This window comes from Neophocaena asiaeorientalis, unplaced genomic scaffold (genome assembly GCF_003031525.2).
Source record: "Neophocaena asiaeorientalis asiaeorientalis breed wild unplaced genomic scaffold, Neophocaena_asiaeorientalis_V1.1 scaffold1, whole genome shotgun sequence".
Lineage (NCBI taxonomy): Eukaryota > Metazoa > Chordata > Mammalia > Artiodactyla > Phocoenidae > Neophocaena > Neophocaena asiaeorientalis.
Genome location: NW_020171981.1, coordinates 2872308 through 2887066, shown reverse-complemented (window position 1 = coordinate 2887066; position 14759 = coordinate 2872308). Strand labels below are relative to the sequence as shown.

General features: G+C 48.9%; 1 protein-coding gene and 1 non-coding gene across 2 annotated transcripts; one reads left to right on the top strand and one right to left on the bottom strand.

Annotated features, from left to right (window-relative positions):
- Positions 1-3458: 3458 nt before the first annotated feature.
- Positions 3459-3532, bottom strand: TRNAN-GUU (transfer RNA asparagine (anticodon GUU)). The gene has a single exon. It is a non-coding gene; the product is annotated as a tRNA-Asn (tRNA).
- An 848-nt stretch (positions 3533-4380) lies between these two features.
- PSMB3 (proteasome 20S subunit beta 3) lies at positions 4381-13843 on the top strand. Its single transcript, XM_024746019.1, has 6 exons — positions 4381-4470; positions 4789-4973; positions 7036-7143; positions 10756-10933; positions 12713-12807; positions 13734-13843. Exons 1-6 carry the CDS (start codon positions 4468-4470, stop codon positions 13780-13782), a joined length of 618 nt encoding a protein of 205 aa, XP_024601787.1. The 5' UTR covers positions 4381-4467; the 3' UTR covers positions 13783-13843.
- The last annotated feature ends 916 nt before the right edge of the window (positions 13844-14759 follow it).

The window sequence follows — 14759 nt, the reverse complement described above, 5'->3', positions numbered from 1 at the left end:
GACAAGAGTAGGTCCCGCCCACCACTCACCCACGTGACCTCATTCCTTCAGGGTGTTTGCGGAGAGGGGAAGAGGAGGGGGGGAGAGGCTAACAAGGCTGCGCCCCCAACCGGGTGCCGGGCCCCCCAAAACTAGACCACGACCTCACCCTTCCTCAACTAACCCTTGCCCCCAAAATATGTGTGCGCCCCCCCTACCCCCTGACCCTGCGATCCTCGCCCCTAGCTGGAGCGCCTGGAAAATGGTGAGATGAGGACTGGGCTGAAATGTGGCTCGCTCTGCAGCCCTCCACCCCTCGGCCGCGATCTAAGGGCAATGTGCTCAGGCGGGGGACGCGACGCTTCTGGCCACAAGTCTGGGTTATTTTCATTCACTTAAGTGACACTCCCTTGAAATTAATAACTGCATGGGTGAGAGCGAGCGTCTCCTCCCCTCTCCCCTTGCCCTCTCGGCGGCCCGATCGGCGGCTCTGAAACGCTGCGCCCGAGACCCGGCCCGGGCGCTTCGGGGGAGCAAACCGCCGGGAGGACGGAGGCAGAGGCCTGGAGGGACGTCTCGCGGCGAGGGGTCGGTTTGCTGTGGTGGAGGCTGGCGCCTCCGGTGTGCTCGGTCAAGATCGGAACGCAACCTGGACCGGGAGGCAAGCTGAAGACGTCAGCTCAGGCTCCGGGGCCGGGACACAGTAACCCGGCCTAACGCGAGAGGCCCGAATGCACTCGAAAACAAGGCGCCGGGGCTCGGAAGTGGGCCCGCGCTTTTTTCCTGCCGGGCACTTATTCCCGCATTTTTCGCCCGCGCGCCGATTGCGCCCCGACCTCTGCAAGGTTGGTGCGCCTCGCTCGCTCAGGCGGCGGGAGGAGTCCGGCGAGCGCAGAGGCGGCTGATGCCCTCCTACTCCGATCGTTGCTCCGGGCTCCGGTACCCTGTGGCTCCCGCCGGAGGAGAAGACTAGGAGGGAGCTTGGAAAACCTTGGAGCAGCAGCTGAGGCCGGCACCGAGGAAGCCGATCGATACTACGTTATGGAGACTAGCGTGGGCCCGCCTCATTAGATTAGGACGGTCGATTCGCGTATTCGTTATTCAGGATTGATTAGGGATGATCATTATGTCAGTCACTCCAAAGAGCTCGATTAGCCGGCCAGAAGCGCCATTAAGCGCACTGGCGGTGGGTGGGTCAAGTTAGGAAATTAGGAAACGAATCTTCAGCAAGCATCCGACGGCCTTCCTCTTCCTCCTTCCCTCCTCTTTCGCAGCCCAGGCAGACCCGAAGCTGAGGCCACCGTGCTGAATGCTTTCACCCTTTGGCTGGCGACCAGAAGACCTGCGGACACTGGCCGCCAAGCGACCCGAGCTTCAGTCTTTGGCGCACACCCACCGAGTGGGGGCGAGGAGGAAGAGGAAGGGCTGGAGAGATTTCCGCCCAGAGGGGGTGGTCTGAGAACCCGCGGGAGCTGGGCCGGGGAGGATTCGGTCACCTGCTCTCCTTTCCTTCCTTGTGCGGGGAGACCGGGAGTTCGCCGCCCTTCACGGAAAGGGGGCTCTTGGCGTGGACACGCCCACTGTCCCTGGGGCAAGTGTGTTGCTGGCATCCTGGACTCTGCCTGGGAAGGCTAGCGCATCCTCTACGGTCCCCCAGTCACCCTGCGGGGAGGGGAGTGCAGCAGTAAGGACTCCTGGTCTGCCACTCCTTTCGGGCTAGAAGATCCCGGGCAAGGGAAACCTGTAGGGGTTTCGCGAAGGTCTCGGTCTCACCCATGATCCACAGGGGGCACCCAGGGGCTGTCTTGGATGAAGGTGGGAGGATATCAGCTACTGGGAAGAAGGCTGACGTCCCTCTGAGTCCCCACTGCAGCCCTTTAATCCTGGAGTGCTGCCCAAGGGGACGACTGTGCTCACCGGGAATCCGTTCATTTGTTCCTCAGACAGTTATTAAGCGCCAATCACGAGCAAAAACACAACACAGAAGACCCCACTACCCACTAAAGCTTCATTTTAATCACTTCCATCACTTTCCAGTCCCCATATCCCTGGCCTTTCTGGCTTTATCAGGAGAACCTCTGACCAAATCTTTCTCACTTCTGAAGTTCCCAGGTTTCCCGACAAAGAAGTACCTGTCCTGTGCCATTGTCAAAGACTACACTAAGCGCAGGGGATATAAAGCTGATGAGCCGGGCTTTTGCCCCACAGGGTGCTCACAGGCCGGCGGGGGCAAGTGGGAGGGTTACGCAGCCTGTCCCGTTAGCTTTCACGGGCACTGTGTATCTTTCCGTTTGTCACTTACCGCCCCCCACCCCCGCCCCTGTAAGCTCGAGGTAAGGGTGGGTGAGCACTGGGGAAGGCTTTCAGAGAGGCTTCCTCTGAGCCCAGTCTTGAGGAGGCACCAAATGTGGAAGGGAACTGCTTGAGAGAGTCCTTAGCTTAGCTCCACTTAAAAGCGGAGGCTCCCACTCCCAGCCCAGGGAGGCACCTCTGGCGGACGTGAGATGCCAAAGCTTCCTCTCCGTTGGGTTAGTTGTAGTATTTCAGGAGGTCACCTAGCTGACAAACTCTTCATCAGAAGAGTCACTGTGTGTGTCATAGACTAGAAGTTTCCAGAGGGCAGGAACTCAGGAATCTAGGTAATTATTTCCAGCACATATACGAAGAGATACTGCGAGGATAAGATCTCCTGGAAGAGGATGACAATGGTAGGAGAGGGCAGCTCCTCTAGTGATATTATGACTATCTTTAACTGTGTTCTTTACTCCTTCTCTCTCCCCAAAACAATGTCCTTTGTCAGATTCTGCTTCTGTTTCCCCATCCTCTTCCCCACGTCTCTGTATTTCTAGAAAAAAACCTGTTTTGTTGATTTATTTTTTCTCATGCTTCTCATATTAACTGCTTCTCTTTTCCCTCTCTCCATTTTTTCCGGGTTTTCCTTCCACTCACCCGCCTATTTCTCTGTCGTGTCCCCTCTTTCTGTCTCTCTCCGTATATCACAGCTGTGTTCTTCCTTTCTCACCTTTCTCTTCATCCCTCAATTTGTCGCTGCCTTTGTCTCTCGCACTACTTTATTCCTTTCCGAATGTAATATTTCGAGATTGTAACATTGATTGAAGCAGACAATGTAAAACTGTTCAACCTCCACTGCAAATTCATTCTTTTTTTTTTTTTTTGCAAATTCATTCTTAATCCTACGAAAAATGCAACGTTAAACGTATTGCATGGTGAGACAAAAACCTGTCTTTGCCTTTCCTGCAATCCAGCTTGGGGGCGGGTGGGAGGTAGGCGGAGGAGGGAAGTGCTGGAGACATTATCCCGTCATTAACGGAACAACAACGAATTTTCAGTCACAACGACCCTCTGATTAGCTATAGAAAAAGTGTTGTCCGCTATTTCAATACAAAATTTGGCTTTTCAGCGGTTGGGAGAATAATTCACTTAGGTTTTCCTTTTCAGGGTGGAAAAAAAGTAGAGAGCGTCCCTGGGTGGGCTCGAACCACCAACCTTTCGGTTAACAGCCGAACGCGCTAACCGATTGCGCCACAGAGACGGCGGTAACTACTTGTGTCGCAGTGAGCCGAGTCAATGGGAGTGAGCCTGAGACAGCGCAGAACTCAGAAAATCCATAACCGGACTAAATAAGTCAAACCCAAAGAAGGGTCCGGAACTGGGGAGGGGAGCAGGCGGGACGTGCTCGCCTCCCCTCCATTGGCTCGGGGGTGGCGGAAATCGTCGCCTGCCTCCTCTGGATCTTAAAGTTGGGGAAGCCCGTGATGTCTCTCTTTGGGGTGATCTGATATTGGGGATACGTGAAGTCGACCTGCTGAGAGTCCCCCAAAGCAGAACCACCTTCGGCTTCCAAACGTCCCCTTTGCAGCCCAATCCCTGCAGCCGCTGAATACCCGCGACACCCTCCCTGTGCCCCTCCCCCCTCGCAAGAGTAAATACGCACTTTACGGGCACCTCTTAAATACTAGGCACAGCTCTAGCCCAGTGCATGTCCAGAGCCTAGCATGGTGCCTGGCATACAACAGATGTAAGGATTTCTGGAATGAATAAATGAAACAAACTTCATGAGTAATATGCCCGACCCACACAGCGTGCTCTTAACCAACCCCGTGGCCCTTCACTGGAGCCAAAGGCCCTTATCTCGGGTTTCACTAGCCCACGTGGGGGCAGGCTCCGGCCCGCGTCTCCTGCGCCCAGAGACTGAGTCCACCGCTATACCAGCTTGCACCGCGACGCCGGGCTCTTCCGCACTGAGAGTGACTTTTCACTTTGCGCTCTCCTCACCTTGGTTTTGGCTTCTCAACCAAACTCCTGTCTGATGACTGACAAAGACACATAGCCAATAGGAAGCCAAAATGTCCCGGAAGGGTCGGCCTCCCAGCCAATAGAGAGAAAGCAGCGAGGGTGGTTGCGCAGTGAGGCCCATAGCAGGTTGGCCGGAATTGTGGCTATTGGAGGTCCTAATACGCCGCAATCATGGTGAGGTGGGGAGCAAGGAGAAGGGACACGGGGTAGGGATTGAGGAATGGGGAGGGGTGTCATGGGGAGTTTGGGAGGCGTAGAGGCCTGGTGGGCGATTGAAGGAAGCGGCTCCAGTTTGAAGGGGGAGCGGACCGCGGTGAGGACCGAGGCAGGGAATGGGGCTCCTCGCAGCCTCCCAGCGCTAATCTCAGAGCTGGAGTTCAGGGCATCCAGGCGCCTCCAGAGTGGAGGACGATGCGTACAGGAGCCTCCGAATCAGGAGCTGCGCCGGGCCGCGTTTGGCCCCACGCGCTGAGCCCTTCCGCTCTGTTTCAGTCTATTATGTCCTATAACGGAGGGGCCGTCATGGCCATGAAGGGGAAGAACTGTGTGGCCATCGCTGCCGACAGGCGCTTCGGGATCCAGGCCCAGATGGTGACCACGGACTTCCAGAAGATCTTTCCCATGGGCGACCGGCTGTACATCGGCCTGGCCGGGCTCGCCACCGACGTCCAGACAGTGTGAGTGTCGGGGGTCCCCACCTACACCCAGGCTTCTTCTTGGACCATTCTTGCCTAGCGGCTCGAGTGGCGTGGGTGTTAGTCATCTACTAAACAACATCAGTGAATCTGAGACTTTGCCGAACACTGTGGAAAGCACCTTACATCCATGGACTTTAATCCTCTTAACCACGTTCCCATGTTGTCCCATTTTGCAGATGAGGAAACTGAGGGTCACAGAGAGTGTATTGCCCAAGATGTAAGCTAATGAATGACCCCCAGGATCCCAATCTCTGAGGCCAAAGCCCATGCTCAGCCCCTAAAGAACTTCAGGTCTAGTTGGGAGAAAAGGCAGGCATACAGAAAGATAACTAACGCATAATAAGATAACGAACCCATATTAACTGCTAGAGCAGTTACCTAGTTGACCGCGGTTCTGTGAGAGAAGGGAGAGTCTGGGAGATGAACTAGGTGGCTCTTGTGATGGTCCGGGTGTGAAGGTTGTGGTTCTGATGGGGTGGTGAGGTGGGAAAGGAAAAGAAGGCATTTCTGAGAGTTGTTGCTGACCAACCTTAGTGGCTACTTGGATATTGTGAGGCCAAAGAGTTAACCATTGAAGTCGGGGTTCGTGTCTTTTTTATTTGTTATTAGTATCTGTTCTAGTACTTGGCATGTAGGCAATCCAGAAGTGTTTTAAAGGTGATTTCTGTTTTGAGCATGTTGACTGAAATACAGGAATTGGGAAGACTGGTTTTAGGGGAAAGGTGACGACTTTCATTTTGATACCGATTTTAAAGGGACATGGCAAGCCAAGTAGAAACATCTTCTGAGCAGTTGGGGTCTTGAGATTATATCTCAGGGCTGGATAGGCATTGGTGATTTGTTAAATCTATGGGAACAGATTCTGGAGAGACAGAATACACAGAGGGAAACAAGCTGCAGCTCCAGAGCTGAACTGTATATTCAGCAGTCAGTTGGGGAAGAAGAGAGGCCAGTGGAAAAGAGGGTCAACGTTTCAAGAGGGAAGATGTGGTCACAGGTGGCCTAAGGAGCAGCAGTTCCTGGACTTTGTTCTTAGAAGATTGACAGTTCACTAAGGTGGGTGGGAGCTTGTCAGAAAGTTTTCTCTCTCATTTCCCTTAAACCTCTCTAAAGTCTCAAGAACATCTATTTTGGAAATTCTTCCTGAAATCTAACCCAACCAGCCCTTTTCTTCCATTGCTGGTGGAATCAGAGAATGACGGCTTAGCATTGCTGTCAGTATGAAGGCCCCCATCAGCCTTCCTCTCTCCAGTCACTGCCGTTCCCTTCACACTATTTCCTTTTCTTCAGGAGCCTCTTCTCACCGAGTTTGCATGTCTGTGGGCCGTAATTGCTACCTTTGCTGGGCCTCAGTTTCCTCGCCTGTATGATGCTTAGGTCACGTCGAAGGCTCTTTGTTCTGGTGTCCTGTTACTCATTGCTCTGCTTCCAGCATGTGTGTCACTGGTCTGTTCCCTGCAGGGCCTGTCCCTGGGCTCTGAGATGGGAGTGGAGGAGGTGCAGCCTACTTTCTTAGGCGCCTTTCAGTCCATTAGCAACAGCTGCTGCTTATTAACACCCATACATTATCTCACAAAATAAGGTGACTTATTTTGTCCCTGTCTTAGGGATGGAAAACTTAAGTGGTAAGATGAAGGCTTAGCCCAGCTCAGCTCTCTCAGTTCACTGCCCTTTCTACTGTAAGCCACCATCATTATGTCTGCAGGCAGACTCCTACCCAGAGTGTACTGTATAAACTATTCCTCAAAAAAGTGGGGGGAGAATCCACTTCTTAACTCCCTTTTCTCACCCTAAAAAAAAGTATGAGAAAAAAGGTTAGCAGAGTGGCATGTTTATGGGTAGAAGTGTTGGACAAGACTGAAAAGCGGATGTGAGGCTGGACTTCTGGTAAGAAAATCAGAAGAAAATCTGGCAGATGGGGAGGAGTCTCTTGGCAGGGGCTGGGATTGTGTCTCCTTAGGCACCTCCTGACCTCCATGAGGCGGACACCAGGGGACATTCAGCAATGACTTACTAACTCACTTTTCTCCTTTTACCACAGTGCCCAGCGCCTCAAGTTCCGGCTGAACCTGTATGAGCTGAAGGAAGGTCGGCAGATCAAGCCTTACACACTCATGAGCATGGTGGCCAACCTCTTGTACGAGAAACGGTGAGTAGAAATGTAGCCTGGGACTCGGGGAATGCAGAAACCTTTGATTGGGAAAGTAGTATGGAGGGGGCACCCAGGAAGGAGATTCCTCCTCCTTGACTCATTTCGTATTTGCTGGATAGTATCCTTATTTTCTGGGTCTTTTCTGTGGACCTAACAACCAAATAGGAAAGAAAGGGCTACTTCAGAAGAAGACAGGGAATGCAAGCAGCAAGTGAAGTTGCTCCCAGGAAACAAAATTAACGCTACCAAAGTGTGCCCTGGCATCTCCCAGCCAGGAGCCACCCTTACCCAAGAGCTTATTCTGTTGTCATTAGATACTCTGGAATACACGGAACCTAGGAATTGGGTATGTTAACTTTTGACATTTGAGGACTTTATGATGAGAAAAGAAGGGGCTCCTAACTGTAGAATTCAGTGCAGAAGCTGGGATGAAATTGAAGGGAGAACCCTGTAGGTACTTTCCCCACCCACCTCTGGGCAGAACTGGGTGGCAAATGGGAATGTAAATTGGTACAGCCACTATGGAGAACAGTATGGAGGTTCCTTAAAAAACTACAAATAAAACTACCATATGAGCCAGCAATCCCACTCCTGGGCATATATGTGGAGAAAACCATAATTCAAAAGATACATGCACCCCAGTGTTCACTACAGTGCTATTTACAATAGCCAGGACATGGAAGTAACCTAAATGTCCATCAGCAGAGGAACGGATAAAGGATGTGGTACATATATAAAATGGAATATTACTCAGCCATAAGAAGGAACAAATCTGTGCTATTTGCAGAGACGTGGATGGACCTAGAGACTGTCACACAGAGTGAAGTAAGTCAGAAAGAGAAAAACAAATATCATATATTAAAGCATATATGTGGAATCTACAAAAATAGTACAGATGAACCTATTTGTAGGCAGAAATAGAGAGACAGATGTAGAGAACAAACGTATGGACACCAAATGGGGAAAGGAGGGGTGGGATGAATTGGGAGATTAGGATTGACATATATATACTACTATGTATAAAACAGATAACTAATGAGAACCTACTGTATAGCACAGGGAACTCTACTTAATGCTCTGTGGTGACCTAAATGGGAAGGAAATCCAAAAAGGAGGGGATATATGTATACATATAGCTGATTCATTTCATTGTACAGCAGAAACTAACACAACATTGTAAAGCAACTATACTCTAATAAGAAAAGAAAAAAATGGCCATTAAAAAAAAAAAGACTGGGTGGCAAGAAGACAGGTTAAGCTTTTTTTCTTTCCTTTTTTTTTTAACTTTTTATTTTGAAATAATTTTAGACTTTATAGAAAAGTTGCAAAAGTACTCTTTAGCTTTCAAAACTAAGTTTTTGCCATTTCCATACCTGGAGCAATATTATTGTCTTTTTACTATTAAAAAATAAACAAAACAAATGGTTACCTTTTTTTTAGGTTTATGTTAATATCCTCAGCTATGAATTGTCTGCCATATGTAGTAACCATGTTTATCAAAATCCCAAATTGAGAGAGGCTTAACAAAAGATCTTTTTTTTTTTTTTTTGCGGTACGCGGGCCTCTCACAGCTGTGGTCTCTCCCGTTGCGGAGCACAGGCTCCGGACATGCAGGCTCAGCAGCCATGGCTCACGGGCCTAGCCGCTCCGCGGCATGTGGGATCTTCCCGGATCGGGGCACGAACCCGTGTCCCCTGCATCGGCAGGCGGACTCTCAACCACTGCGCCACCAGGGAAGCCCCAAAAGATTTTTAAAAACTGGTTCATGGGGGTGGGGGGAGAGGTCTTTATTTTTCCTTCTTTTTTCTTTTTTAATTTAGGTATAATTGATTTACAATATTATATTAGTTTCAGATATAGGGAGGAAGTCTTACAAAGTTGTACAGATTAACTCACATTTCAGTATATATTTAATGGCTCATGTTTACTCATAATAAAAATACAGGACATTGAAGCTGACCTGGAAAATTCTAGATTCTCAGCTACTGTAACCAGGAGCTTTCTCTACAAGCCCAACTGAAATCATTGATTTTCCAGCAGGATAGGCTAATGCAGTGATTTGCAAAATTGAGCCATGTACAGACCCTTTTTAAAGTAAATAACTTCTCTTGGACCCCAGAGAATCCATCCAAGCACCTCTGTGAAACACTGACCTTTAGGTGGTACCGTGACATCGACACGACTGGAAGTACAAACGCAGGCCCTGAGCCATGTTGTATTTATTTTTAAGGTCGTTACCCAGATAATACAGGACATTCTTATATTAACTTTGTTTTCAGTTTATTGAGAGGAAAATACAAAATTTAAGATTTGTTAGAGAAATTTGATACCTAGGGGTCTGTTTGAGAAATGCCAGATTGAAGTGGCTACTCCAACCTCTTCCTCCACCTTACAATGAGTATTTTTTTATTTAGAATTATTTTTTACAGAGTTGTAACTTAAGATCATGCCCGTAGAAATTACTGAGAGCTGATATAAGACGTGGAAAATGTCTGTTTACTTACTCTTTCTATTGAGGATAGTGGCTACTACTTTTTGAGTATTTTCTGTTTTCTATCTAAATATCCCTAAGATTGATTCTTCTTAAAGCTCAGTGTCTAGAACAAGTTTCTGATAAGCTATTATTTCCTAATGGCAAACAATGAAAATAACCCAGCTCACTGAGTACCCTTGTTTGCTTTGTCTGCTGGGAGACTCAAAACAAAACTTTGTGTTTTGTCTGAGTGTCTTGTATTCTTGATTTTGGGATTGGTTTTTTCTTTAGTTGGTGCATAGGAAGAACTTTTTTTTAAAAAATTAATTGAAGTATAGTTGATTTACAATGTGTTAGTTTCTGGTACAGCAAAGTGATTCAGTTATACATATATATACATATTGTTTTTCATATTCTTTTCCATTATGGTTTATTATAGGATATTGAATATAGTTCCCTGTGCTATACAGTAGGGCCTTGTTTATCTATCTTATATATAGTGGTGTGTATCTGTTAATCCCATACTCCTAATTTATCCCTCCCCCACTCCCTTTCCCCTTTGGTAACCATAAGTTTGTTTTCTATGTCTGTGAGTCTGTTTCATAATTAAGTTCATTTGTGTCATATTTTAGATTCCACATAAGTGATATCATATGGTATTTGTCTTTCTTTTTCTGCCTTACTTCACTTAGTATGGTAATCTGTAGGTCCATCCATGTTGCTGCCAATGGCATTATGTTTTAGCGGTTTGGTTTTATTTTTCAGTGTTTTTTCTACAAACTGCTTCAAATCCTTTTATGAAAGGAGTAAAGGTATAGGTGTATAAATAGAAGATTGAACGGTGATAGGACCTGGATGAGAATAGGGAGAGTAGGTTAAAAAAACAACAACAGAATAACCAAAGAAAGGAAGAGGAAGAGAGGGTCGGGGTGAGGAGGATATGAAGGCAAGTGTCAGAGAAAAGAAGAAAGTCTTAGAGCATTGCTAGATGCCAGGAGAGGGGGAAAGGGGATTGTCCCAAACGGGCCCTCCACTTTCCTCCCTGGGTCTGGGCCGGGGCCTTGTCTGAACAGGCCTGAACAGGAAAGTGAATGTTCTTGAGCTCCACTTTCTCTCTCTGCTCCTGGCCCCCACAGGTTTGGGCCCTACTACACTGAGCCGGTCATTGCTGGATTGGACCCGAAGACCTTTAAGCCCTTCATTTGCTCTCTAGACCTTATCGGCTGCCCCATGGTGACTGATGACTTTGTAGTCAGTGGTACCTGCACGGAACAAATGTACGGGATGTGCGAGTCCCTCTGGGAACCCAACATGGTGAGTTGGTGGCATGGAGCGGGGCTGGGTTCTCAGGTGCCCACCCCTTGGCCATCAGGGGAAAATGTGTTTACCTGGCAGGTAATGGGAAGAATGGTGCAGGTAGGAAAGAAAGTCACAGCTGCTGAGCCTTGGAAGGGCATCCAGAAACTCCATCTGCTTCCCCTACAAGGAAGGGCCTTGGCTCCCAGGGAGAGCACCTTCCATGAAGAGACCTCAGTCAGATATTTGCTACAACAACAAATAATTCCCCACGTTGGGTTTACAGGGTTCTCATATCCATTCATTGAACACACATTTAACAAGGTATAGCGTTAGGGGCAGCTCAGGAGAATGGGCTGTGGAGTCAGGTTGTCTGGGTTGGAAACCCAGATCCACCTACCATCTCATTAGTTATGTTCAGGGTAAGTCACTTTACTTCTCTGTGCCTCCACTTCCTTAGCTGTAAAATGGGGATAATAGCAGAATCTATTTTATGAGTGGTGGTGTGAGGAAATCACCTGGGAAGACAGGAGCAGTACCTGACAGGGTCGGCTGTTGTGCCAGCTCTGCCAGGCTCCGGGGAAACCAGAGAGCCTGTCTTCGAGGGCTTATTGCAGTCTAATGAAATAAGACAGACCCACAGATACCTGTTGAAATGAAGTTTGCCAGGAACAGGAGGAAAGAAAGGGCCTGGCTGGCAGAAGGAGCAGCCTGTGCAAAGGTCAGAAGTACAGGAGGGGCCCAGTGTGTTCAGTGACTGGAGAGAGCTTGCTGTGGCCGCTGGCGTGTGGGCAGAACGTGGGGTGAGAGGAAGGAGGAGAGTGAAGTCACGATGAGACTCGGAAACGCCTTGGATGCCACGCCAAGCAGTTGGAACTTTTTTTTTTTTTGATTTTTATTTTTTATATAGCAGGTTCTCATTAGTTATCCATTTTCTACATCTTAGTGTATGTAGTGGGATCGCTGGGTCGTATGGTAATTCTATTTTTAGTTTTTTAAGGAACCTCCATACTGTTCTCCATAGTGGCTGTATTAATTTACATTCCCACCAACAGTGCAAGAGGGTTCCCTTTTCTCCACACCCTCTCCAGCATGTGTTGTTTGTAGATTTTCTGATGATGCCTATTCTAACTGGTGAGAGGTGATACCTCATTGGAACTTTTTCTTCTGACATGGTGTCAAAGGCAGTAAGAGACCTGAGGCACCAGAGGCCTGCAGGTCGGTGTGGCACTGAGGTCCTGAGCAAAGAGAGTGGCAGTGGGGGAGCGGGGCAGCCAGAGTCTAGAGTACTTGGTCACTTAAAACAGAAGTGAGGGAGGTGGAGATGCTGAGGACACTTGAGTTTTCTAGCTAAGCCAACCAAGATAGGGGATGTGGTGGATGCAACAGGTTTGGGGGGAAATGGGTTCATGGTTGGACAGGTTGAGTTGTGCAATACCTCTGAGCTACCCAGGAGGAGAGTCCATGAGATAGCTGGTAAAGCACATAGGAGCCACGGGGATTCTTCCCCCATTTTATAGAAGAGGAATTGAGGCTTAGCGAAGGGACATTGACTTGCTCAAGGTCACAATGCTGGTTAGCGGAGGAAGTGCAGGGCTTGAACTATATCTTATGTAACCTTGCTGCCTTCTGAGAAGGAGGTGAGGGGGCTTCTCGCATCCAGGGAACCATCCCTCACTCCAGACACGGGAGGGGCCAGAGCTGGGCACCTTGAGCCTAGAGAAGAGAGAGTTAAGGGGCCAGACCAAGTGAGGGTCCAAGGCTCTGGGGATTGAAAGGTTTCTGCTCTGTCGGCAGGACCCAGAACACCTGTTTGAAACCATCTCACAAGCCATGCTGAACGCTGTGGACAGGGATGCGGTGTCGGGCATGGGAGTCGTCGTTCACATCGTGTAAGTGTGCACTGGGGGAAGTCTAGAAGCTCTGCAGACACGTGCCTCTCCCCTCCTGCACAAACACCCCGTCTGCCCAGCCCCTAGTCAGGTGTGAAATAAGAAGGGCGCTTGCAGCAGGCCCGGGATAGCAGAAATCCATGCTTCCTAAGGGTGGCAGCTAAGGTGGGAGCCTACCCAGATTCCCCTGGCCTCCGTCTGGTGAGGCTCTGTGTCCCCGAGTCTCCTCCCCTTGCTCAAAATAGACATTTCTTTCCTTCCTGAGCACTGTCCCCAAAGTCTCAGGGACCTTTGTGGGGATGAGCCACAGCAAAGCTACTGCAGACTGATCAGAATAAATCGTGGGGGGCTCCCCTCCTCTCCCAGCTCACACCAGCATGGGACCCACAACTGTGTGGTGTGCTGGGCCCAGGGAATGTTTTCCCACCCCCCAGCCGGATGCCTAACTGCCACCCTCCTTCCCTCTTACTTGTTTGGGGCTGTCACCAGGAACCTGGTATCCTCCCAACAGCTTTCCTTGGGAACCTCCCAGAACAAGCATTTGGACCCTTTTGTTATGGGGTAACCTGCTTAATTACTGTGAAAAACAGGTTGGGGCTAATACAATTTACCACCCCAAGGATCTTTTCCCTTCACTGGAGTGAAACACCTCACACCTCCTTCCTAAGTTACTTGTTCTCTAGGCCTGGGGAGCTCCTTCCCTGCTTTGGAGCGCTTCACACTCCAGCCCTGAATCATCCCAACTCTTGATGGCTCCAAGTTATGGAAGTTTCTCCATTCTCCCCTTCCTCACCACAGGCCAGAAAAACAAGCTAACATTAGTGTAACGTGGGCAAAACAGTTAACCCCAGAGTTAGGACAGCTGTTCTAGTTTGTTCTGCAGTCTAGAATGGGTGTAGATGTTCTGTGACTTTCTCCCTCTGCAGTGAGAAGGACAAAATCACCACGAGGACACTGAAGGCCCGGATGGACTAACTCTGTTCTTCCCAGAGCCCACTTTTTTTTTTCTTTTTTTTAAATAAAAGATTTTCTTTCACTCCTGCTTCTTTTGAGTGTTTTACCACAGATCTCTGTCCCCAGTTGGGCAGTTACAAATAGCTACTCGGGGTATAGCTCAGCCCTCAGGTTTTCTTGACTTGCAGCGTGCTCCACTGGTCCACCAGTGGGGATAGTATCTACAAATCACTTGTTGGGTACCTGCTATGTGCTAGGCCCTGCACAAAGTGCTTTACACATTCTAAAATTTAATCATCATATTGACTCAAGGTAATATACATTAATTATCCTTGTTTAATGAGTTAAATAACTTGCCCAGGGCCACTTTGTGATAGGGCAAAGATGTCAACCCATGTTCCATTTGACTCCAAAGCCTAGCATCCTTTTTACTCAACTCTTGGAAAACGCTTAAATCTTCTTTGTTTCAGGTAGAAATTTGGCCAAGTATCCATAAGTAATATCCTTGCACATCAGTGTTTCTTTTTTGTGTGTGTTTTTTTTATTTTTTATTTTTGGCTGCGTTGGGTCTTCGTTGCTGCGCGCGGGCTTTCTCTAGTTGCGGTGAGCGGGGGCTCCTCTTTGTTGCGGTGCTCAGGCTTCTGATTGCGGTGGCTTCTCTTGTTGTGGAGCATGGGCTCTAGGCGCGCGGGCTTCAGTAGTTGTGGCACACAGCCTCGGTAGTTGTGGCTTACGGGCTTTAGAGCACAGGCTCAGTAGTTGTGGTGCACGGGCTCAGTTGCTCCGTGGCATGTGGGATCTTCCCGGACCAGGGCCTGAACCCGTGTTCCCTGCAATGGCAGGTGGATTCTTAACCAATGTGCCACCAGGGGAGTCCCCACATCAGTGTTTCTTAACCTTAGCTGCATATTAGGCCCCTAGGTCTAATATGGTATTTTGATCCCATCCCTGATTTATCTGGCCTTTTAAAGGGGCTGGGGCACCTCTTTTTTTGAAAA